The sequence below is a fragment of the Canis lupus genome, chromosome 15, assembly GCF_003254725.2.
Source record: "Canis lupus dingo isolate Sandy chromosome 15, ASM325472v2, whole genome shotgun sequence".
In the NCBI taxonomy this organism is placed as follows: Eukaryota; Metazoa; Chordata; class Mammalia; order Carnivora; family Canidae; genus Canis; species Canis lupus.
Genome location: NC_064257.1, coordinates 13,939,356 through 13,964,182, shown reverse-complemented (window position 1 = coordinate 13,964,182; position 24,827 = coordinate 13,939,356). Strand labels below are relative to the sequence as shown.

At 57.5% G+C, this 24,827-nt stretch overlaps 1 protein-coding gene across 2 annotated transcripts; it reads left to right on the top strand.

Annotated features, from left to right (window-relative positions):
• Positions 1 to 2,961: 2,961 nt before the first annotated feature.
• On the top strand, positions 2,962 to 24,592 carry DMBX1 (diencephalon/mesencephalon homeobox 1). 2 transcript variants are annotated; one of them, XM_049094426.1, is made up of 5 exons: positions 2,962 to 3,360; positions 16,342 to 16,507; positions 19,688 to 19,866; positions 20,125 to 20,341; positions 21,018 to 24,592. In XM_049094426.1, the coding sequence occupies exons 2-5, from the start codon at positions 16,354 to 16,356 to the stop codon at positions 21,455 to 21,457; spliced, it is 990 nt and encodes a 329-aa protein (XP_048950383.1). In that variant the 5' UTR covers positions 2,962 to 3,360; positions 16,342 to 16,353; the 3' UTR covers positions 21,458 to 24,592. The 2 variants fall into 2 exon arrangements, with proteins under 2 accessions (XP_048950383.1, XP_025276000.1); XM_025420215.3 differs by having other exon boundaries at positions 20,125 to 20,473.
• The last annotated feature ends 235 nt before the right edge of the window (positions 24,593 to 24,827 follow it).

Below are 24,827 nucleotides of genomic sequence, written 5' to 3'. Positions count from 1 at the left end.
CCCCCAGTCCTGTAAGAATCTACAATCAGCCTGGGGCCTAAACACTGTGTGGTGCAATGTCTCTGGAAGTACACGGGGGTGAGAATATACAGTGATGACCCCCACGCCGCTGTGCCCTTCTGTGAGGCCTGGTGTCCCTGCAGGGTAGTGGGGGATTCTCCAGGTGCCCGGGAACTCCAGTCTGTGGAGGCCCAGTGTGTACCATGAGGCTTGAGGCATACTGGCCACCCAGCCACCACCTCCAGACCTCTGGGACTGAGACAGCTGGAACAGGCCGAGGCCTGGGATAAGAGGGGTTTCCCCAGCCAGGCTCAGAGTCTGTGTGGCAGACAAGTTCCCCTCAAAGAGCAGGTGCCACCTGGGTGGCTCAGCGGTTTAGTGCCACCTTTGGCCCAGGATATGACCCTGGAGACCCTGGATCGAGTCCTGCATCAGGTTCCCTGCATGGAACCTGCTTTTCCCTCTGCTTGTGTCTCTGCCTCTCTCTCTGTTTCTCTCATGAATGAATAAATAAAATCTTAAAAAAAAAAAAAGAGCAGGTGCCTAGTTGGGCCCTATCCCCCATCATCTGCTCCCCCTGCTCCCCCTCTGCTCACTGCACTATTTTCAACAGCCCTGCTCTGCAAGTCTGGGCCTGGTAAACCCTGACTGGGTTGGGGTCCCCACCCTTGCAGTCTGCCCCACCCGGCAGCCCCCTGTCCTCTCTGGGATGGGAACTAGGGAGAGATGGGTTAGAGTTGGGTCTCTGGGCAAAGAAAGATGAAGCCCCTTCCTGCTGGGAAGGGAGTCTCAACTGAAGCCAAGCTTCCTCTTGGGGGGAGCACCCTCAGCGCACCCTCCCCTGGTACCGCCAAGTAGAGATGGTTTGGGGCAGGGAGGGATTCCACATCTGTGCTTCCATGGAAGGGACTTCAGTGACCCCACCTCCATTTGTGCATCTCTAAATGGGATGCTCCATATGTGCACCTGTATCGAGGTTTCTGTGTGATTGAATAACCGTGTGCGTGTGCAGGGGTTACAGTTTTCTCCAGGGTGGTCTGTGCACATGTGTGTGGAGGGCAGCCAGGTGGGGGCGCAATGTCCTTCCCACCATTTCTCCTGCTTGTGAAGCCCCTGGCCAAAGTCTGGATAATTTAAGCCAAAGAGACAGGCTTCGTTCCCCTTCCCTCCCTTCCCTCCTGCTCCCTCCCCTCCCTCACAGGGCTGGATCCCTGAAGGGAAATTAAAAGGTTATTTAAAGCCCCCGCCTCCACCTTTCTTGTCCCTTTAAATGGAGCCTAAACGGTTTTGCTTTGGCAGAAGAAATCTTTTCTGGAGCTTTGGGGTGGGGGTGGGGGATCCTGGTGGGAGAGAAGGGTCTAAGCGGCCTAATCCTCTTACCGCCCCCTCCTCTCCCCTCCCTTCTGAGGCCCACCACTCCCTGCTCACCCCCCTCGAGGCGCTCAGCCTGTAACTCTGCCTGGGGATCAACCCTCAAATCTGTCCATGGCCCCTCTGCCCTGCCCAGGCCAAAATTCCTGACCTCCTCGACCCAGGCCCGGACAGTCAAATCTCCGGGCAGCATCACCCAGCCACCATCTTCCACCTCTCATGCCTTTGCCCCCCAAGTAAACAGCCCAGCTCCTGGGAGCTTCACTTACCAGAGGGAATGCCAGAGCCAGGGTCCAGTTGCTCCGGCCCCAAGTTTAAGATCACGTGCTCACCCTGTGTCCGTCTTACACACAGCCACCTGGATTCACAATCATGCTTGCACTCACAATTACACAGAGATTGGTTACACACACAAAAGGGACTTAGGGCCACAGTAATGCATAGACTTGTAGTCACAAAAACATTTGTTACAGGGACACACTCCACATTTGACTCACAGTTGCTACCACTGTGGCCAAAGTCAGACTGCACAGAATCCTAGCCACACAGGGACACACACCACATGCACCCCACACCTACACACACTTGGCCAAGTGCCTCTCCAGTTACCACACAGGCACACACAGAGCCTCAACACAATCACTTGTCACTCAGGCACTACCAGTAGTGTGGGCATCATCCTGCCCCTCTGACACACACCTCAGACAGGTGGCTGGCCTCCTTCACCACCTGGCCCCAGAGCCAGCTCCAGAATCTTCCTGTGAACTGGTCCTGCCTGGGGGAGTAGGGCACTGGCAGGAATGTGAGGGTGAGCACCCGGGGCCTAGTATTTTCCCCATGTGGGTCTGGAACCGTGTGTCTGTCCCCCCTGAGACAGGTGCATGCACTGCGTGGGAAGCTGAGTCTCCTATGGCAGCCTCTCCAGGAGGCCTGCAGCTGCCAGGCTGGAGGCCGGCGGTTGGAGCGCCATCCTGTGTATGGGCTGAGTGTGCTAGCCGGGAGTTCTGACTTCAGGTTGTGTGGTGCTGCGGTGGCGTGGGGGTGGCAGGGCTGCGGGTGCCGAGTGTGTCCGTGTGCGCGCGCAGCTCAGGACCAATCTTGGAGGGGCGGTGGGGGTGGGGGTCAGCCGGAGCGCCGCGAAGCCACCGCAGCTGATCCTGGTGCCAAGCCCCCAGTTGCGGGTGAGGCCTTGGGAGGGAAAGGTGTCTCAGACCCCCCCCCCCCCGGGTCCCAGGGATTGGCCTGCGGCTTCGGCAGAACCGAGAGAGGCAGGGATCCCGAACGACTGAAGATTCGGAGGAGGTGACGGGCGCTGGCGGGGCCCCCAGACCCGCCGGCCGTCGGACCCGGGCGGCCTAGGCCCTCGGCGGCTCCGCGGCCCCGGCGGGGCGGGGCGGGGCGGGGGCGGGAACGGCGCGTGATTGGCAGCGGCCGGGGCCATTAGGGAGCGCACGGGCCCGCGCCGGGCGCCCGGGAAACGCCGTTTAAAACTCCGGCCCCGGCCGCGGCGCGCGTAGATGGCAGCGGCGGCGGCGGCGCGGCCGGGGAGACCAGGTGCGAGCGGGCGGGGCCGACGGGCCGAGCCGGGGGGGCGCCGGGGCGGGGGGCCGTGGCCGAGAACCCCGGGGACCGCCTCGGCTCTGCGCTCCTGCCGGGCCCGCGGGAGGCCTGGAAAGTTTGCTTGCGGTCGGGGACCGGAGCCAAGACGGGCTGCGCAGGGACACCGGAGGCCGCGGGGAAGGCCGGAGGGACGCGGGGCGAGAGCGCGGGCGCGACACCCAGGGCTGGAGACGGAGGCAGAGGCCGCGAGCGACCCAAGGAGGCAGACGGCGCGCAGCGCGCGGAGTCCCGGGGCGGAGAGCAGACAGCGTGGGCAGGAGCGCCGCGGCGGAGACGCAGGCGCCCGCAGAGAACGCTTCGGATCCGTCACGGTTGTGCCTCATTTGGAAGATATTACTTCGCCCCTGAAAAAAAATAAATACAAAAAAGGTTTGGATATTAAGCGGAGACAAATCCTTCTCAGTGTGGAGGGGGTGGGGAGGAGGTGGCCGGGGTAATGCGGAGCAGATGCGCCCGGGGCCCGGGCTGGGGAACGCGGGGGCCGCCCACGCCCCCCCCCCCGCTTCCGCGTCCACGCCGCCTGGCGAACCCCTCGGTGCCCGGGACGTTGCCCGGGATCCGGCTCAGGTCCGGCTCCAACTCGCCGCCGCCCAGCGCGCCTTTTCTCTCGGGATGGCGATTCTGCACGAATGCTCCGGTCCGGGGCGGTTCCGCGCGCTGCTTGCCTCTGTCCGCGTGAGTGCGGCCTCGGGCTAGGGTACCCCAGGTGGACGGTCGGGGCGCGGCGGGCCCGGGCCCCGGAATTCGTTTTGCCTTGTGCGGCCTCGGCCGGCGTGGGTCGGGGGAGCGCAGCCCGGGAACCGCAGGCTGGGGCCAGTCCCCGAGCGGCCCTCGCGGCGCAGCGGGAGGAGCGGCCACGGGGCCGGGACGCTGCACGCTCTCCCCGGCTGCTCGACCCGGTTCAGGAGCGGAACGGCGGTGTCTCGGACGCCGCTGGCTCAACTTTCTCGCCCGTCACAAGTTCCTGGGCTCTGCGCTGGGGCCGCGGCGGCCCGGGTGGGGCGCGGGGGGCGCCTCGGCGTAACGGCTCCTGCAAATTCGCCCCGAAACTGGGGCTTAAACTTTTCTGGATTCCGGCGGCGGCGGGATGGGGGCTCATGAGGCTGATAACTTGTTCGATGAGGAGGTCTGGATTGGGGGGGGGCTGGGATCCGCGGCCTGTTCGCCGTCTTTGGGTGTTCAGAGCCCCCCCCCAAGCAGCGAACCCGCGGAGTCTCCCGCGCAGCCTCAGGGCGGGTTGCGCTCGGACCCGGGCTACCTTTTTCGTTTTAGAAAAATCTGCAGAGGCTCAGTCGGCCTGGCTGGTGCTCGTTTTCTGAAGCTCCCCGGGTTTAAGGACCTCGGGAAGAGCGAAGGCTTTACAGACTCCATGGGCCTTGCCAAGGGGGTTGGGGGAAGGCAGTTCGTTCTCGGAGGCTGTTGGCGCGGCAGCCGTGGAAATTGTGCAAGTTCCCAGTTCGCAGCCGAGGCGGGCGGTGGCCGCTGTGTCTTGCACTGGAGCTCGGGCTCCCGTGCGCTGCAGGCGGGTTGGCCCGGTCCAGCATCTTCCTGGGAGGTCTTGTGTCTATTAGCTTTAGGGGGGGTGGAGGGACTTGTTTTCAATTTTGCTGGGATTCGCCTTTCACTCCCCAGCGTCCCTAGTACTTCCCCAAAGGGAAAGCAGTCTAACCCAAGGATCGGGGAATTTAGTCCTTAGTCCCTACCTCCCCTCTCTGCGAGCCAGCTGTGGTAATGTGTGTGTAGGCGGTCAGAAAAAAATCGAATTTGCTACCTAGTGAGAGCAAATTATCCAGATAATTGGTTCAAATTTCTTTCCTCTGTGGCTGGGGTATGCACAATCTTTGGATCAGAAGCAGGAATCCCTACTCAGAATGGGGGTAAACAACCATCCCCTTGGCAGACCTCTCCCGCGAGGACTTCTGCTGGGACGTGGGAAGCTGGCTGCAGTGGAACAAATCCCGTGTGGAAATCCAAACGGAAGGGCAAAGGTGCAGAGGAGTGGAAACCCGCCCCAGGCGAAGGCACCCGCAAAGGCGAGCACCCTGGGCCTCTGGATGGGTTCCGCCTGTTGGCGGGCTTGCCGGTCAGCTTCAAGGGCACCGGGTGAGTGTCTCTGGGGCCCCTTCACACCGTCAGTGTCACTTTCACATGTGGCATTATCCAATGTGGTCATGCAACTGGAGCCATTTCTCTGCTCAGATACAAACAACTTGTTCTGGAGACCTGGCCCCTGCACACCCACTCACACTTCCCACGCTAGATCTTGAGCAGGAAACAGTTTCCAAAGGACCCCAATCGTGGTATTCTGGCCCTGTAGGCTTGGAATGAGGGATTGGTTACTGCCTTCTGTGCCAGCTTCCCTGAAGCCTGGGCTCTGGGGGGCTGGAGCACCCTGACCCCCACCTGTAGGTTGTGGGGTAAAAGGGTGAACCTGACCAAAGGACACAACTTCCCACCCCATCTTTGAGCTAATCCTGCACACACACACACACACACACACACACACACACACACACATTTTAGGGCCATTCTGATGGACAGACACACAGGGCCACACATACACTGACTGCCACCCAGAGTCGCACGCATAGGTTCACCTGGGCTAGGGGTAGCTTGCTAAGACACACGAAGGTGAGAAGTTACACAGGTAGAGGAACACACACACATAGGGGCACATAGGCAGATCCACGGGACACGCACTCACAGAACCCCTCTGACAGTTACTACACAGGTTAAATACTCACAGGGACACTCACTGCTCCTCACACGCAGACACCCCCCGAGGACAAAGCTCAGAGGTGCAACAACCCCACCTCTCCCTCTTTGCCCCGCAGCCCAGGGGCCTGCGTGTCTACACCTGGCGCCGGGCCTGCGCGCTCCCAATTCCCCCGCGCTCTCCCGGCCTCTCCGGCCCATGTGGAGCCGGCCCCCTCCCCCGTCCCCGTTCCTCCCCTCCTCTCCCGCCCCTTCCCCGCAGTCCCGCTCGGCCGCCCTGCGGTGCCCATGTAAATGACAGCAATAAATATCTAATCAAGGCCCCGGGCGACGCCGCCGCCTCCCGCCAAAGCCCATTACCGAGCGGGCGGCGAGTAGGGAGGGGTGCTGGGGGGGGCTGCTAGCGGGGTGTGGGCCGGGCGCCGTCCTGCTCCGAGCACCCCTCATCTCTGACCTTGGGGAGTCGTTGCTCTTCCTCCGGCCGGAGGGCACTGAGCCGGGCTCCCCGTGGCCCAGTCCGGCCCTCCCGCCACCCAGCAGCCTCCCTCCGTTTAGTCGCACGTCGGGGCTTCGGGGCTTCGGACAAGCTCCCTGACGCAGCCCCGCCGCACCGCCACCGCCACCGCCACCACCACGGCCACCGCCACCGCCACCGCCACCGCCACCCGCCGGGAGTCCCAGCTCGGCTCCGACTGCTCTTCGAACTTGAGCCGTTTCCGGCAGCGCAAAGCGGGAGTTGTAGGGATCGGAGCGCCTCCCGCAGACGCGGCTCCCGGCTTGCGGCTGGGGCCAGCCTCCCGCCGCGGCGCTGCCCGGTGCGCCCAGGTCATGGGCACCGCGGCCCCCAGCCCCGGGCCGTTCGCGTCCTGGGGCACCACGCTCCCCGAGCCGCCCGGCACGCTCCTCCCCGGGTTCCTCCGAGGCCGCGCCCCGAGCGCGGCCCCGCGGGGACCCTGCAGCCGGTTCCCCGCGCCGCGCCGGCCTGGGTGTGGCCGAGCCCGGGGAGGCCCGCTCGGCCCGCGGAGCCCTGGCCGGGGCGCACTAGGCGGCCAGACCCCTCCTCCGCGGGGCTGAGACCTCTGCGCCCCCCTGGCTCCGACCACGTCTCCTCGGTTTTCTCTGGTGTTCTAGCTGCATCTATGCTGGAAAGGAAGTGGGGAACGAAGCAATTCTTTGGCGTTCTACTCCCAGGACGCGGGGTCAGGCCTCCCCCCGCCCTAGACTGTCCCCAAGAGCAGACCCACTGAAGGAGATTCAGGATTTGAGAAAAAAAGAACAAAAATTCGCCTCTCTCATCTTTTTTTTCCCTCCCTCTGCCTCATTTCACTGCCTTAAAAAAATTAACTCCAGCCGCCGGATTTCTTTGCACCCCCCCCCAACACTAAACACCTCAGAAAATCAGAGGAGGGTGGGCAGAGAGGCCTCCCTTAGTCTCGGCCCATTAGCCTGCGGGGGGCTAATTACCCCAATTAGCTTCTGATTTATAATTAATGGCTCGGACCAAGGGATAATTGGATGTTAATGGATAACAGTTTGTGTAGGGAACTAAGCTCCTGGGCTCCTCCTGAGGGCCTTGGGGGTGGGGCCTGTCCTGAGGCCCACCTCTGACCCTGGAGCTCTCCCTTCTGGCCAAGGGAGGGCATCCCTGAACCAAGTGGGGAGGTCAGAATCTCCTTTGAGGAACTGATAAGTTCTAGGTGCCAGGCCAGCACCCCATCTGATCTGACCCTTGCAAAGCTACACACCCTGAGGCCCATCTGAGGTCTTCGGCTCCAAATCCAGAACCACTTTGAGGGCCTCAGCTGAAGGGGGCTGCTGGTGTTCCTGGACCTCAGCAATAGTCCATTCCGTCTCCACATGGATCAAGCAGCATGAGATTAATGGTAGCAATGTAGGGTCATGGAACCTGTATCAAATGCCACTGGGAGATGGGGCATGACCAGAGTGAGAGCAGTGGCCAGGGCATCGTGTGGTGGCAAGGTCAGGGTCACAGCTATAGCCAGCTATGGTGTGGCTTCTGGTGGGGTCATACGATCTTTCCTGCGAGGGTAGGGCAGGTCAGACAGGTTAGGAGGAGACTCTGGGATTTGGCTCACTTAGTTCTGGGCTCTGCTGCTCTTATCACTTCTAAAGCCGGTCTCTTCTCATCCAGGGCATCTGACCATTCCTCTAGAATCTGAGCCCATGGGGCTAGAACTCATTACATTACCGCAGAGTCCACTGCCTGGCAAACAGTGGCTCTCTTTCCTTGAGGAATGAGGGTCTAATGTCCCCTGTGCTAGGTACTGAGTACTAGCTCTAGAGCCAGATCCTGCCTACAGGAGCCCCAGAGCTGGCGAGTTCATGGTGAGCACTTTGTTCACACTGTGGAGTTAGACTTCCTGGATTTCATCCTGGCTAAACTGCTTAGCTGTGTGGCTTTGGGCATATAACTTTACCTCTCTGAATCCCAGGTCCCTTATCAGTCAAATGGGAATTAGGAGATTGTTTTCAGGATTAAATGAGATGCTACCTGTCAGGTCCCTATCAGGATGGCTGGTAAAAAATAGTGATTATTATGTCTTGAGTGAAGGGCAGGCAGGTAGGCAACTAACCTGGTGAGGCAATGCTATGATAGTACAAAGGAGTCACTTGGCCCAGCCTGGGGTATCGGGGGAGGCTTCTTGGAAAAGGGGATGCCTAAGCCTAGTGTGAGGGATCAGGAGTTCTTCAGGGAATGCTGGTGAAGGAACAGTGTTCCCAGAGGAGGAGGCACAACACGATGACTTTGGAGAGCTCTATCTCAGTGGTCGGCGGGAAGGTGGTGGGGTGCAGTGGGCTAGGGAGAAGTGGAAATGATGACTTTGGAAATGCTTTTCAAGAAATTAGTCTTTAAAGGGAACAGAGATAACTGGCCTAAGAGATGAGTCCTTTCGTTTTAAAAGGGGGAAATGGAAACAGGTTTAAATGTGCACCGATAGGAGCGGAGGGGCAGGGGTTGGCAGTCTAGAGGATGAGGATCTGAGGGAGGTGCCCCAGATTCCCAAGCTCTCAGACACGGAGAGGAAATGATGCCACGTTTCCAGCCATTGGGCCTTATATGTGTCTCTAGAATGTGTCCTCGGCCAATTCCTGTGGCCTTGCTGGCCACGTTGAATCACTGAGTTGTTGGGTGCCCTGGATCACCCCCTTGGGAGGGGAGCCATGGATGGGGAAATCTGGCCCTTGGCAAGGGGAGGTAGTGGCTAGTTCCTGGGCTCTCTGCACCACTGAGTGCCTGTTCCTGACGGGAGATTTTTGGAGTTGGAGGGTTCAGCAGTGACCTGAGAGTGAGGCTATAAAACAGCACCAGAGAGGGAACAGCTGGGGACAAGTTCATCTGAAGTCCGCGCTCAGACCTGGTGCCCGCGGGGTCCTTGCTCAGAACATCACACACTCCCATTGCTCTTTCTTGGCAACTCAGGGCTAAGGACCGATGTGGGAATAGGGGTTCTTACTGGGATGGGGGGCTCAACTTTTCCTGTTCCCAATCAGTCCAGGGTAACTCACCTTCCTTGAGCCTCAGCTCCTCCTCTGTAAAGCAGAGATAACAACAGTGCCTCCCTCCTAGAGCTGAGGTAAGAGATTAGTGAGGTTCCCGAGTTGAGTGTGCCAGGCACAGAGCTTCTCTCAAAATCGTGGACACACCTGCTCAGAGCCAGAAGTCTCCTGGGTCGTCTTGTTCAGCTGCCTTCCTCCAACACACACACAGACACGTGTGTGCACACACATGTACCCACGTGAGGGACCCTCTCCTCCTCGGCCTCCCTCAGGTGGCTGGCCAGCCCTGGGCTACACACTCCTCATGCTGTGGGACCTGGGACAGGTGGTTTTACCTCCCCAAGCCTCGGTTTTCTCATTCACATAATGGAGATCATAATTCCTACCTGGGGGGGTTGTGCTGAAGCTTGTGAGTGAGAAGAGGGCTTGGCTCCTGGTCAGTGTGCGCTATAAGGTGGCTGTCATTGTTCCTGAGATAATGTGTCTGGCCAGGCTGGGAACAGAGGAGGCAGGTCCTCAGAGGATCCTGGTTCCTCCCCTCCTGCTTTGTTTCCATCCCTTTAAACAAAAGTTGTTCTGCTTCGCTCCCCACCTGCGGGATCCAGAAGACACCACAGCGAGGAGGGATTAAAAGTTCAGAACAGGAGAGGAGGTGAGGAGAGAGGGCCTGGGCCTGTGGGGGTGCTGAGCGGGGAGTGACCGGGGAAGGAAGGGTCCACTCTCCCGGTGATCAAAGACGCCTCGCGTGCAGTTTCCTAGCAGTCCTGCTGTTAATTTATAAAAAATGCCCCCTAATAAAATTCTGCTTGATTCTTCGATTGGCTGGGCATTAGGCCGCAGCCAGCAGCGACGCGGGGACATAACGGATGCATTTGCAGATTTGGAAAATTAAAGCCATCTATATGGCGCCTGTGGCGGGAGATCCGCCGATCTGCTTGCTTAATGAAATATAAAGATTCTTTTAACCAATGTAAGCACAATTCGACAGCTTGTGAAACGCGGCCGCGCCGTGATGGATGGCTCTCCTGGCTCGCCAGGAATTGCGGGGCGGCACCTTTTAAATATATAATTGATTCTGTTTGGAGTGTGCAGTGGGCTGAGCCCGCGCGGGGCCGGCCTGGGGGCCAGGAGCGCAGCGCCCTGTCTGGAGGCTGCTGCCGGCCCCGCGGACTCTGGCCTGGGCGGCTCTGGGCCTGGCTCTCGGGCCCTGATATCAGAAGTGGATGTGGATGGGGTTCCAGCTGCTGGGCCTCGCTGAGGACCCCGGCGGCAGGTCTGGGCTGCGCTGATTGCTAGGAAAGGGTCCACTGGGCAGGGTTCTCCCCAGACCCTGGCTTCTGGTCCTGGGGACACAGGAGGTGATGGGACTGGGGCTCTGAGTGTCCATTCTGCTCTGAGGACCATACATACGGGGCCATGGTGGCCCTGCTTCCTGCACTGGTCCCTCATCTCTCTTAGCCGGCGGTTCCTTCTCATCCATTCAACATTTGCTATTCACTAAACACTGGCTCTGTACCAGGCTCGGTGCTGGCTGTTGCAGAAACAAAAAAAAATGAATGAGGCAAATCTCATTTTCTCTGTGTTGATCTTTCTGTCTCTGCATCAACTCCATCTTCTTGGTTTTCCCTGTTTTGTTCTCTTTGTATTTCTCTGTCTCATTCTCCCTCAGACCTTGTCTGGAAGGTACGTTTACTGTATGTTTCCCTGGTCATACACACGCACACTTACACACATCCATTCAGGCATACACATGGGGCCACAGACATGCATACGCACAACAACATAAGCATAAATAACTGCCGACACCCACATAAACACAGACACACACACACACAGTTATGTGGCCAATCACAGTCAGGCTGCGCGCAGACATGGGCGAATGTGAAAGCTGAGAGGAACCGCAGATATGGGACCATGTGGTACCACGATGATCAGTGCCACCCACAGACAAGGACCCCGCCGTGGCCTCAGAGGAGACCTGGGGCCCTGATGTCTACCTGGAGTGCGGAAGAGGAGTGTGAGACTGGGGAGAGAGGAGATCAGCTCGGAAGATTTGGGCTCACACACAGCCTCATCTCACAACACATGTGTGCGTGCATGCATGCACGCGTGCACACACACACATACATGCATGCACAAGCATGCACAGCGGGGAAATGTGCTTTTTCTCTGCTGTTGCCTTAGATCGAATCAGAGATGCTGGACAACAGGGAACAGAACGTACTGGAGTAAGAGCCTGGGGTTAGAACTACTAGCTGGTGGGAAGAATCTCACCGTGGAAACCTGTTCCACCACTTCCTAGCTGCCTGCCCTTTAACAAATTAATCAGTCTTTCTCACCTTCCACTTCCTCATCTGATAAAAACAGTCCCTACCCCCTATGGTGTTGGGAGGACTGATGGAGATGGCTGATGTGTCTGAGGCACTTCATACATAGTTGTTATCATTCATTTATTCATCCGATCCTCGTCTCCAGAGCCCTGCCTCTGTGCCAGACCTTGTGATCTGGGCCCCGGTGGGGAGTCCAGAAAGGCCTGAGATACACCTTCTGCCCTCAAGGGGCTCAGTCTAGCCAGGGAGGTGGAAGTGTCATCACACTACTCCGAGTCAGGTGCTCAGTTAAGAAAATCCCTGGAAGGTGCTTTTGTGTGGTGAGCTAGGGCTCGAAGGGCGTGTTCAGGAATCAGGAGCTGTCGCTCTTGTTTTCTTGTTGTTGGCGTGATCATGTCTGTGACCTGTGCTGGCTGTCTGGAGCCCGGAGAGGGGAGAGATGCCCTTTTACGGACTTGTTGGGAAGGGTCCTGTTTTGGAGGAGACGTCAGTTGAACTCACCTTGTTGGAGAAGGAGGAATTTGGCAGGTGAAGGGGGTGGAGGGAAGGGTGTTTCAGGTGGAGGGCCCAGCGGCTGCAAAGGCAAGGCTGCGACAAGGGGGAGTGGCAGGTAACCTGAGATTGCTGGGTGCTGGGGGAAGGGAGGGCATCCGGCTGGAGGGGTGGGCAGAGGCCAGACTGGGAAGGTCTTGGACACCTTCAGAGGACCAGTGAGCCGGGGCAGTTGTGGCGCTGAGACAGAGAGAGAGAGAGAGAGAGAGAGAGAGAGAGAGAGAGAAAGAGGTACCTCTCTTGGCTTTAGTTAATAAAGACTTGTCCTGCATCAAAAACTGTGAGAGCAGCAATAATTAAGTCAATTAAGATGTCACCACATCAACAGCTACGAGTATTAAGGCAACAAAGCCTCACAGGGGTGGGGGAAGGGGATGGATAAAATTACTTCTACACTCTGTTCCCTCTTCCCCACCTGAAGCTTGTGACACCTTTCAGGGCCTGGCTCCATCCCCACATCCACTGGAACTCATGGATGAGGCTCCCCACCCTCAAAAAAAGAAAGAAAGGAAAAGATATAAATGTGAAAATCACCAGTAATCCCACCTGCTACCTCCCAGAGATAACCTCTGTTAACATTTCAGGGTATAACCTTCCAGCCTTCTTTTCTATGCATATTTATACATACATTACAAAAATGGGATCATATCATGCATACTGTTACCTATTTCTTCCACTCAACGATATATTGTGAGCATCAGCACACACAGATACACATCATTGTTTCAAACTGTGGCACGGCTTTCCACTGGCGGCATGACTGGCCTCTCGTTTACTCAACTAACCATCTCGATGGACAGTGAGGTTTCCAATCGTTTGCCACGTAAGCAGAGCCGTGATGAACATTCCTGTACACACTTCTGCATATTTGAAGGATATGTTTCTGGAAATGGAATTGTTGAGTTAAATGATGCTCTTTCTAAAGGCCTTTGATGCAGGAACTAAAAAAGCTCTTTTGTCAGTGAAGTAGGAGAAGGACCATTTCCCGCTCCTCTAGATAACCCTGGCTAATTTTTTTTTTCATATTTGTGAATCTGATGGGTGAAATAAAATTGTATCTTATTGTTTCTGTTTTTATTTCTTTGGTTACAAGGAAGGCTGAGCTTTTTTTTGTCATAGGTCAGGTGGCTATTTGTGTTTTTCCTAATAAGTTGTCTCTTCAGTTACGTTGCAGTCTTTTATTAAGGTGACCATCTTTTTGTTTCTTGAAAAGAGCTCTTTATATATTATGGACATTCTCGTACTTTTATTTGTGCTATTTATTATTTTTAAAATCAATCTTGCTAGGTCATAGATATGGTAAAGATTTTTCCAGGTTTGTTGTTTGCTCCTTAGCTTTGTCTATGGTATATTCTATTATACAGTGTTTAAACACGGTGTTGCCCTGTCTGTCCTTCTCTTCACTTAGATCTCTGCCCTTGGGGTCATGTTTATCAGTGCATAGAGTGGGCCTCTGTAAGTAAACATTGTTGGTAGGTGTTACATGTGAGTGTTGACTCAGAAATCTATAAATCCAGCCCTCAGCTCCTGACTTGTATATCCACCTGCCAATTCAACACCCCTACTTGGAAGTCAGATCCATATTTTACAATTAGCATGTCCCCCCAAAAAACCTTGATGTCTATTGCTCCCTTCCCAGACCCCCTTCTCCCTCAATGCTCCTGGCTCAAGAAAAGATGCATCTTCATTCAGTTGTTCAGGGATTTTCTTAACTCAGCCACACAAAATATCCCCTTTAAGTAGCCTCTACACCCAGTGTGGGGCTTGAACTCACAACCCCGAGATGAAGAGTCGCATGTTTTACCGACTGAGCCAGCCAAGACCTGGCGTAATCCTTTTTGACCTCTTTACCTTACAGTTTATAGCTAACCTATCAGTAGTCCTGTTGATTCTTCAAAAGATGTCGTGAATCTGACCACTTCTCACCAGGTCCACCCCTACCGCCTGGCGGAAGGCACCTCAGTTGCTGGCCTAGTCTTCTAGGAGACCTGGCCAGAGACCTGGTCTCTTCTGCTTTTCTTCTTCTTCTTTCTCCTTCCTTCCTTCCTTCCTTCCTTCCTTCCTTCCTTCCTTCCTTCCTTCCTTCCTTCTTCTTTCTTTCTTCTTTCTTTCTTTCTTTCTTTCTTTCTTTCTTTCTTTCTTTCTTTCTTTTTTTCTTCTTCTTCTTTCCTCCTCCTCCTCCTCCTCCTTCTTCTTCTTCTTCTCAAAAAATTTTATTTATTCATGAGAGACACAGAGAGAGAGGCAGAGACATAGGCAGAGGGAGAAGCAGGATCCCTGCGGGGAGTCCGATGCAGGACTCGATCCAGGGACTTCGAGATCATGACCTGAGCTGAAAGCAGGTGCTCAAACGCTGAGCCACCTAGGCGTCCTTCTGCATTTCCCCTTGACCCTCTGCAGTCTGTTCTCTGCAGCCAGCTTTTCATGACAAATGGTATCACATTACTCTTTATTCAAGACCCTCCAGGAGTCTCCCGTCACCAGCCCACTGCTTACAGTGGCCCTGTGGAAGCTCCAGAAGCTATCTTGGAGGGGTGGGCAGGGTGGGCGTAGTGGTATCTGGTCTCTCCTCTCCCTCCAGTCCCATCCCCTTCGCTCGCTCCCTCCCCCTCTGTGTTCCAGCTACCCTAGCTTTCTTGCTGGTCCACAGACACACCAAGCTTCTTCACGCCTCAGGGCCTTTGTCCTTGCTGTTCCTTTTGTCTGGAAAGCCTTTCCCCCAGAACTTCACATGGCTTCCTTCAAATAGCAGAGAGCCCTTTCCTGACCTCATGTTCTAAAACAATCTTCCCTTTCCCTCTCGTTATTCTCCTCCTCTGTCTTATTTTTCTTCAGAGCACTTGTTCCTGCCTGACATTATTACATGTATGTATTTGCTGTTCTGTTGTCCTCCTTTGGAATGTAAGTGCCATGGACGCAAGGACTTTGTTTGGGTGCTTCATACATATTTACTGGATGAATATGTGTAATATATAAATGTGTGAGAGTGGAAGGTTTGTGTGTGGGTATGTCTGCTGCATGGATAGATATCCGTGAGAGTGTGTGCAGAACCATGGGAAGAATGACACTGAATGGGTAAATGTTGCTGAGTTTGTGTTTGAGGGTGACCACCTCTGTGAGTGCCTTGCTGAGGATGTCCACGTACGGGTATTTGTGTGTGAAAGGTGTGTGTGCGCGGGCGTGTACGCTGTGGATGTTTAGTGGTGTGCAGGCTGAGTGTCTACTTCAGTGAGGGTGGGGAGCTGAGATGCTTTGGCAAGTTCTTCCTCTTACCAAATGGACCTGCCCTTGCCCCCACTGCCCCCCTTTCCCTCCTACACCCAGGAAACGGGAAGCACCTGTTTCTTTGGGAGACTGCAGACATGGGACCACATTCCAAAAGTGACATTTCAGGCTGACATGCAGTGGACTCTCAGATGAGGACTGTGAAGGTCCAGAGGAGACCTGGGGCTCATAGGACCTCATGCTGAGCTGGGCCGTCTCAGTAGGAAGGATGAAGATTTGGCTGCCAAAGAATGAGGCGGAAGCCGCGTGTGCAGGAGGGGCCCTGATTTGGCTGTGTGGCCTCCGTATGGCCCTGCTCTTTCTCTAAGCCATAGCAGAGCCATCTGCAAATGGGGTTGGTTTGCTCTCGGAGGAAATGGTAAATAGAGGAAGGTAACAGTAGTGAATATGTAGCAGTCAGTAGTCTTATGTCTGTGCGGCACGGGAGGCTCTAAGACCCTACTATCTCGTCGGAGTAAATGCCTCTGTGTCCTCAGTCCAGCTCTGGACTTGGCCCCATGTGGGCTCCACTAGATGTTTGTTGAATGAATAGAATAGTAAGTGTGTGAGTGAATCAATGAAGGTACAAATAAGAAAGCACCTGGGTGCCTAAGTGAAAACACGTCTTCAGAGAGTAGCAATGGGGCTGGTAAATCACAATGACTAACATTTTCTAGCACACGCCATGTGCCAGGCCCTGTGGTTAAGCCTTCTCTAAATCCCTGCACGATCTCCTGCAATAGGTACTATGATTAGCCCCATTAGCAGATGGAGAAACTGAGGGTCAGAGAAGATAAGTGACTTGCCCGATGTCACACAGCTCTTAAGTGGCCGAATTGAGATTCCAGCCCAGGCCGTCTGACCCCAGAGCCCAGAGAGGAAGGAGCTCTTGGGGGCGAGGGGGCGTCCAGGGTCTGGGGGGGCTAGAGCAGGGTGCCTGCTTCATGCTCCCTCTCCCTGCCGTCCGCAGGCGCACGCCACGATGCAGCACTACGGGGTGAACGGCTACTCGCTGCACGCCATGAACTCTCTCAGTGCCATGTACAACCTGCACCAGCAGGCGGCCCAGCAGGCCCAGCATGCCCCGGACTACCGGCCGTCGGTGCACGCGCTCACGCTGGCTGAGCGCCTGGCTGGTAAGAGCCCTGGGGATGGGGCCCTGGGGACACAACCGTGGGGGCGGCGGTCCCCGAGGGGTGGGGGGCGGAGTGCTGGCCGTGTTTCCTGTGGGGGCCCTGGACGTCCCAGGTCACTCCGCGATACACAGAGGTGTCCATGCAAAACCTCTGCGTGAGCATCCAGAGCGCCCCTTATTGGCTGGCACAGTGCCGGGCGCTGGGGGGGCCTTCAGATTCCCTCGACAACCCTGCGAGGGGACTCCTTAGCCCATCTCACAGATGGGGGCATGGGAAGGGAGCAGCCCCAAGGATTAGGGCTGGGCACAGGGGTCCCACAAATAATTACAGCACCCATGTTTTGAATGCTGATTCTGCATCAGGGGCTGTGTGAGACTTTGTGAGTCAAATTACTCAGGTCTGATAAAGAGGGGTTGTTATCTCCCTTTTATGGACAAGGAGACTGAGGCTCAGAGAGGTTCAGTCTAGGTGGGGGTGGGCCTGGGTGATGGCTAAAATATAAGCTTTGCAGTCTGGGCCTGTTTACCTCTCATCTCTGAGCCTGCGTCTCCCCTTACAAAGTGGGGGCCAGAGGCTGGCCAGGAAGTTATTTGAGGTAACGTATGCAAAGTACTGGGCAGAGACTAGAAAGTGCTCAGAAGTCATTATTGCTCAGGTCCCAAGGTAAGTGCCCACGAAGGAGTGGCTGTCTTGTGTCCCCCTCTGCCTTCAACTGACCATTGCCCTGCCCTGCAGCCTCTTCCGGGGCCTGAGAAAGATTTGACAGCATAGGCGAGGGGCATGATTCCTGAGAGGTGGTGCCACCCACTCTCTCCTGTCCCAGGTCAAACCTTGAGTGGCTGGTGAGCCGCCTTGGGCCCAGCACCGTGCCAGGCAGTACTCTGGGGGCTTGAGAGCACCCCTAGAGAGAGCAGGTGTTCAGAGACGCATAGGAGAGCATGGCAGGGGGGTGGGCAGGATTTGGTGGTGGGGCAGCTGGTACAGTCTAAGAGGACTTCCTGCAGGCTGTGGGGCAGGAGCCAGGCCTGAAAAAGGAATGACTGGTGAGGGGACCACATGAGCAAAGGCATAGTAGAGGGACAGGATATGAGGACCCTGCCTGGGAAGAGGTGCTGGCCTGGAAGGGAGGATGGAACAGCCATTCCTACTCCTGGAGACCCTGCCAGGCCTCAGGGCAGGGCCCAGTGGATAAAACTGAGCCCCTGGTTACCTTCTCCAGATCAGTGTGGGGCATTCGTCTCCAATGTGGGAATGTGGCTGTGGCCTTGGCTATGCTGCTTCCCTGCCTCGGAGTGAATTCCCTGTGTGTGAATTCCCTGTGGTGACACCAGCTTCTCACTGTGCCGGACACAGAGGAATCAGGGATGGAGGCTCACCTCTGCTGGTGGGGTAGAGGAACTGGGATGTTTGCGCCCTACTCCCATTCTCTACTTCTCAAGAAGGGGGACATGAGCTCCACGTGGGCCTTTGCTTGGAGGCCTCACCTTCTGGCAGAAAGTTTTGCCGATGGTACAGACAGCCCGGCCTCCCCTATGATCACCCACCCTTATGGTCCCTGGGGCCAGTAGCGGGATGTCGAGCTGTTGCTCTCTCACCAGGGTTCGGCCACCTGAGGGATCCCCAGTCCCCAGGTAACCAGCATGCACTCAGTCCAGGCTGGGGTTAGTAACAATTTGTGAGAAGTTCAGGGCTCCCTTCCAACTGAGGAAAGAGCAAGCCAAAGTCTGAGCCTTTCTGGACACCCAGTTGTTTCCTTCCTCATTTAGAATGTTGTGGATGACTCCCCAGTCCCTGGAGTACAGGGGAAGGACTCTGGTAGCCCTCAGATTCTCTTCAATATAGACCATCCAGGATCCATTTATGGATGATGGGAGCCTGGGGAGACAGGTTACTGTCCATCCACTGGGGTCTAGTGAAGCAGAAGGGCTGGTAGGCAGACCTCTATCCTGAGTTGTTTCCTTTCTTTTTAAAAAAAGTTTATTTATTTGAGAGCGAGAAAGAGAGAGAACGAGTGTGCGAGAGAGCATGAGTGGGGGTAAGGGGCAGAGGCAGAGGGAGAAGCAGACTCCCCACTCATTAGGGACATAGGGCTCGATCCCAGGATCCTGGGATCACAGCCTGAGCCAAAGGCAGATGCTCAATCGACTGAGCCACCCAGGCACCCCTGAGTTGTTTCCATGTTAGCCCTGTAGAAGCTGTGGTCCACGAGCTCGGTCTTCCCTCCAAGCCTGTGGTGCTTAGAACTTAGTCTTTTTGTCCTTCTTTGCGGAAGCAGCCCAAAGGATCAAGACTAGATGCAAAAACTTTCCTGTGCTCTGAGGACCCTGCCAGAGCCAGATTTTCTGTTGAGGAGACATGCGAGCAGGGGCCTCAGGTCCTGCCAGCAGAGACTCATAGGCCATCTGGGATCAGGAGAGTCATACCCAGAGTCATACCCAAGAATCAAGTGCCAGTGAATTAGGCCTACCAGTCAGCCCTCTCCTAACTAGACCTTGCAGATACGTCCCAGCTGCCAGCCTGGCCTCGCATAGTCAGAGGCCAGTATTCTGTTAATATCCAGAATCTGAGGGTCATGGGGTATCAGAACCTTCATGACACCAAGGTACAGATTACTAGCGTCGTGTAGTCTGAGAATCTTATACTCATTGCATCCGAGGACTTTAAGGATCTTAGAGCAATGTCCACCTACCCACCGCCAAACCAAATGAGGAAGACCCCTGTCAATCACATTCCTGACAGCTGTTCATGGAGATCAGTTAGGCCTCTGTGGTCCTCGTAGTGAATGTGGGCGTGGAAAGATCTCGAAACCCCAGCCATGTGGAGAGAAGATGGGTGGTTTCCAAGGGGAAGGGGCCAGGATCCAGCCTTGCAAGAGCCTGGGTGTCCACAGTGGGTCAGAGCAGAGTAAGATCCAGAACCCATTTCCCATAATTATTTTTTTTAAAGATTTTATTTATTTATTCATGAGAGACACACACAGAGAGAGAGAGAGGCAGAGACATAGGCAGAGAGATAAGCAGGCTCCATGCAGGGAGCCTGATGTGGGACTTGATCCCTGGTCTCCAGGATCATACCCTGGGCTAAAGGCGGCACTAAACCGCTAAGCCACCTGGGCTGCCCCCATTTCCCATAATTAAATGGGCCCCCTCTCCTTGCCCTCCAACGGCTGTACATTTCAAGACATCATCTTGGAGGCCCGCTATGGCTCGCAGCATCGCAAACAGCGCCGCAGCCGCACAGCGTTCACTGCTCAGCAGCTCGAGGCCCTGGAAAAGACCTTCCAGAAGACTCACTACCCGGACGTGGTGATGCGTGAGAGGCTGGCCATGTGTACCAACCTGCCGGAGGCCCGGGTGCAGGTAGGGCCCCGTTCCTCCAAGGAGACCTTGCAGACAAGCACCAGGCCATCTGCCTGGCTTCCCGCCGCCCAGGAGCCAGGCGTCACTGCCCTCTCCACCAGCGCCTGCAGCTACAGGAGGGCAGCTTCCGAAGGGATTGAGGATGTGTGGAAGGGGTTGAGGGTGTGTGCTTCCCGGGGGTGGGGGGAGCCCCGTTAGCACGCATGGCCCCTCTCGCAGCACCAGAACCACAACCCGCAACTCCTCTCCCATCCTCAGGTGTGGTTCAAGAACCGCAGGGCCAAGTTCCGGAAGAAGCAGCGCAGCCTGCAGAAAGAGCAGCTCCAGAAGCAGAAGGAGGCCGAGGGCTCCCATGGGGAAAGCAAGCCAGAGGCCCCAACCCCAGACACCCAGCTGGAGACTGAACAGCCCCCAAGCCTGCCGAGTGGTGACCCCCCTGCTGATCTTCACCTGAGCCTGTCTGAGCAGTCCGCCAGTGAGTCAGCCCCCGAGGACCAGCCAGAGCGGGAGGAGGATCCTCGGGTAGGGGCGGAGGATCCCAAAACGGAGAAGAGCCCTGGGGCTGAGAGCAAGGGGCTGGGCTGCAAGAGGAGCAGCCCCAAGGCAGGTGAGGCTTGGCAGGTGCCTGTGCTGGGGTGGGGGTGGGGGGGTGGACCGGGGTGGGGAGTGGGGTCAGCTTCTAACGTGTGGCGCTCGGCCCTGACCCCCCCCCCGACCCGTTAGGAAGGAGTGGGCCACTGGCTATTCACTCTTTACTTGCTGAATCCTGAGAAGGTCTTGGGGGGTCTGGGGAGGGTTGGGGGAGCTCGGGGCAAAAGCTATTTATCAACCACTATGGAAATGCGATGGCACTTTAACGACCAGTACAGACACCCCAGCGCGTGTCCAGTGAGTGCCACACCGATCCCGGGATCGTCACAGAGACCCAGAGGCCGGTTTCAAGGGGACAGAGCTGCGGCCTCAGACACACATCCTGAGGCCCGGCAGGGAGCTGGCGAGGGGCAGTGGGCGCCCTTGGGAAGGAGTCTCCCCAAGAAGTCAGGCTCGGGGCCCTCGGGGGCTCCCCACAAAGCCCGGCGCCCAGGGATGCTGGGGGGGCCGAGGGCGCCCCTCCTGCCGGCCTGAGGCCCGGCCCGGTTCTCTGCTTGCAGATTCCCCGGGCGGCCTGGCCCTGGCCCCCGCGGCCCCCGCGGCCGGCGGCCTCCTGGGCCCTTCGCACTCCTACTCGTCGTCCCCGCTGAGCCTCTTCCGCCTGCAGGAGCAGTTCCGCCAGCACATGGCGGCCACCAACAACCTGGTGCACTACTCGTCCTTCGAGGTGGGCGGCCCGGGCCCCGCCGCGGCCGTGCCCTACCTGGGCGTCAACGTGGCCCCGCTCGGCTCGCTGCACTGCCAGTCCTACTACCAGTCGCTGTCGGCGGCCGCCGCGGCCCACCAGGGCGTGTGGGGGTCCCCGCTGCTGCCCGCGCCCCCCGCAGGCCTGGCGCCCGCCTCGGCCGCCCTGAACAGTAAAACCACGAGCATCGAGAACCTGCGGCTCCGGGCCAAGCAGCACGCCGCCTCGCTGGGACTCGATACGCTGCCCAACTGACCGCTGGCCGCCGCCCGGCCGTGGGGGTCCCGGGCGCCCCAAGGAGTTACCTCCACGAGCCCAGGGAGCCCGGGGGCCTTGGGGTCCTGCTCGCTGTCCCCTCCCCAAGCCCCCGCCCCAGGTGAGGCCCGCGCTTGCACACCCTCTGCATGGCCCTGCTCTGATCCCGGGGAGGCCCGAGTCGGGGGTGGGCAGGCCAGGGCGCCTGCGGCCTTCCGCGGGGAGCGAGGCCCTCCATGGCCACATCCTGCCCCTGCACGGCCTCCTCCCTGCCCGCCGCCCTGCCTCCCCTCTGCCCCCTAGTGAGTTGCTGTGTGGAATGTGACATATAAATATAAATATATAAAGCTATATTTTCAGGCCCCCGCCTGCCCCAGGCCCCCTGTAGCCCTTGCCTCCCCTATGGCGCCCACGGGGCTCTCCTCTCTGTCTTCCTCTCCCCTGCGCTGCCTCTGTCCTGTTGCCCCCCCGCCGTGCCCCCCTCCTGCCCGCTCCCACTTTCTCTCTTGGTGCTGGCTGTGTGGTGGTGTCAGTCCACAGGCTTCGTTTTGTTTGGGATTGTGACTTTTTAGTCGTAGTAATTCGGCTTCTCCCCGTCCCTCCTCTCCTGCTCCTTCCCCGCTGCCGTCTCCTCCCTGCACCGGCCCCTCTCTCGGCTGTGGGTCCCTTTCTGCCCCCAGTGGCGGCGGCGAGGCCCTGGCTGGAGGCCTGGAGGCCCCGCCGCCCGCCCGGAGCTGGCCCTTGCCCCCTCAGCCGCCCTCCCTCAGGCCCAGCATCTAGAAGGGCTCATGCGTCGCGCTCTCTTCTCTCTCTCCTCAGCTTTGAGGCCCCATCCCAAGGTGGAGGAGGAGGGGAGTGGAGGCAGGGGTCAGGCTGAGGCTGGCAGCAGAAGGCCGCACCGCTGCCCATAAGAGCCCCAGGACACAGGCCTGCTGCCAGCGTCAGCCGGGACTGACCTCGGGGCTCCAGCTGGTGAGGCTCCTCTGGCCATGGGAGGCCGCCAGGGACGGGGCGCCCCGAGAGAAAGAGAGGCCTCTGCAGAGGAATGGGGACAGGCCTCCTCCCCCACTCCCTGGTCCCCAGGCTCAGGGGGAAGAGTCCATCGCAGGGTGAGCCTGAGTCAGGAAGGAAGGCTGAACTCGAACTCCTGATCACAGTAAGTGCGAACCACACCACAGTGCGTAGGCTTGGCCTCTCCTGCCGTGGGGTCCCAGGGCCGGCGGCCGCAGCGGGGACTTCGGGCCAGCTGGGCCTGCCATGGGAAGGGGTGTTCCTGTTCATGGCCGGGAACCCAGCTCAGCAAACTCCCTCCCAAGCAGTGTGGCCTTGAGGCCGCCGGGAGCCCCTCTGGGCCTGTTTCTCTGTCTGGGTTAGATGGCCTGTAGTGTCCCGTGGAGCTGTAACATTCTGCATGTCTGTGCTCACTGGGCCTTGCAGGGCGGAAGTTTCTAGCTAACCTGACAACTGCAAGAAGGCTCTCAAAGGTATAGGGTATAGTGGATGAGTTGGGAAATCACTGTTGCCTTGCTATGGCGTGATGAGTGGTGCGTGTAGAGGCCTCTGCACGGGCATGGCCAGTCTCGGGCCCCAGTTTCCCAGCAAATAGAATAAATAGAATGGGTCCCTTCTAGTTGAGAAGGTCTTGAGTTATGGTGCCAGCCTCTGAGGTCGCCCCACTGCTGTGCCTTCATGTAGTGTCGGGGGCTCAGGGCGAGCGGAGGGCACAGATTCCGAGTCATGGTCCCCAACCCTTTGTGGCTCAGCCCTGAACTCTCTACCCCTGCTAGAGAAACTGCATCTGGAAACTGGGGTGAAGATTCCTCAGGTGTGTCTCTTTTCCCTGTGGTAAGGGGTAGGAGGTCGTCTACAGGTGCCAGGTAGGATTGGTTTGCGGAGGAGTCAGTGCCCATCATCCTTGGCGGGGGTGTGGGGGTGATCTATCTGAGCTGGGGCAATGGAGAAGGCTTTTGGTGGGAAAAAAGTGAGGAGGGTGGTAGCCTGGCCCAGGAAGGCTCGTTGAACAAGGCAACAGAGTGAGCTGAGGCGGACAGTGGGGCCGTGGGCCCTGGTTCCACGGGAGGCAGGGCTGAGAGCCCTGAATCCAGGTGAAGCACCTCACCCTGATGAGGCAAGCAGACAGGTACTGGGGGGATCCGTTGACCCGGGATCTGGGGTCTGGGATCTGGAAGTTGAATCCAACAGCCACAGGAGCATCAGAAGAGACTTGGGTGGGGGGACCAAGGAGTGGTGGAGACTCTGGGAGACAGAAGGGATTTTTGGTTTGCCTTCTGGGATCAGGTCCGGGAAGGTCCATTTCTCAAATGAAAACAGTCTCATCTAGATGAGGCATGGGGACTGACACCTTTCGCAGTCCCTGGATGCAGGTGACTGACTGTCAGTGGGCCTTGGGATCCAACAGCTCTGGACATCACCACCTCCTCCAGGAAGCCTCCCCTGACCTCCTAAGGGGCAAGTCTGCCCTGGAGCCAGGCTCACCTCAGGCTCAGCTGGCTTCCCTCAGATCTTTGTCAATACTTCCTCGTTCAACTGAGCCAGTCCCACCAGCCCAGAGAAGACAGGGAAAGTGCGTGCGACTCCTGGCCCCTGGGCAGATGTCAGCCTAGCTCAGAGAACCAGCTCGAGTTACTGCAGGTGGCTAGAGAGCCACAGGAGGGCGTCCCAGGGCACAGGCTTGGGGTGGGCCCCTCCAGGACTACAGGCTCACCCCGAGGCTCCGTCTCTGGCTGTCCCTTCCAGGAAAGCCTCAGGCCCCACCTCTCCCTCTTATCCGAGGTGTCTCCATCTCCCTACTGCTTCACCTCCCCCCCCCCCCCAGAGCATGGTCCAGGGGCCCGGGCCCCCACCCCGACTCCGCAGCTGGCGGGCTGTACAGACTGCTTTCCAAACCAGCTGTTTCGTGACCATTTGTGCTTAGAGGTCGTGCCAGGCCGTGGCAAAAACACTGTGTACCGTATTTATTTATTGTTAGTTGAAAAAAATCAAGACTCAGATTCCCCCCTCCCTGCCCTGCCTCCTGCGTAGTGCAGCATGAGACTGTCCTGTGATCCGTCTGTCCGTCTGACTTCCTGTGATGTTGTGACCTGTTCTTTGTCCTTCTTGGCTAATAAAAGAATCCAGCAGCACAGCCCTTGGTCCAGGTTCATTCCCAGAGATGCCTGCTATGGGCTGAGTGGGCGGCGTCTCAAGGTCTCTTTACTGCTTTCCCAGTGCTGTGGCCAGGGGTGAGTCGGGGAGCCAGGCAGGCGTGCCTCGTGATGGGCCCCTCCCGGGCTGGCCTTGCAGCTCTTGCCAATCTGTGGCTGTTGTGCCGCCCTGGAGTGGTCGTAGGGAACAGGAGGACCGGGTGGGA

Excerpts from the sequence above, each read along its gene's own strand:
- DMBX1 (XM_025420215.3), top strand. The coding sequence starts at position 16,354 with ATGCAGCACTACGGGGTGAACGGCTACTCGCTGCACGCCATGAACTCT. Across the intron at positions 19,867-20,124 it reads TGCCGGAGGCCCGGGTGCAG|GTGTGGTTCAAGAACCGCAG; the intron begins GTAGGGCCCCGT and ends TCCCATCCTCAG. Across the intron at positions 20,474-21,017 it reads GAGGAGCAGCCCCAAGGCAG|ATTCCCCGGGCGGCCTGGCC; the intron begins GTGAGGCTTGGC and ends CTCTGCTTGCAG.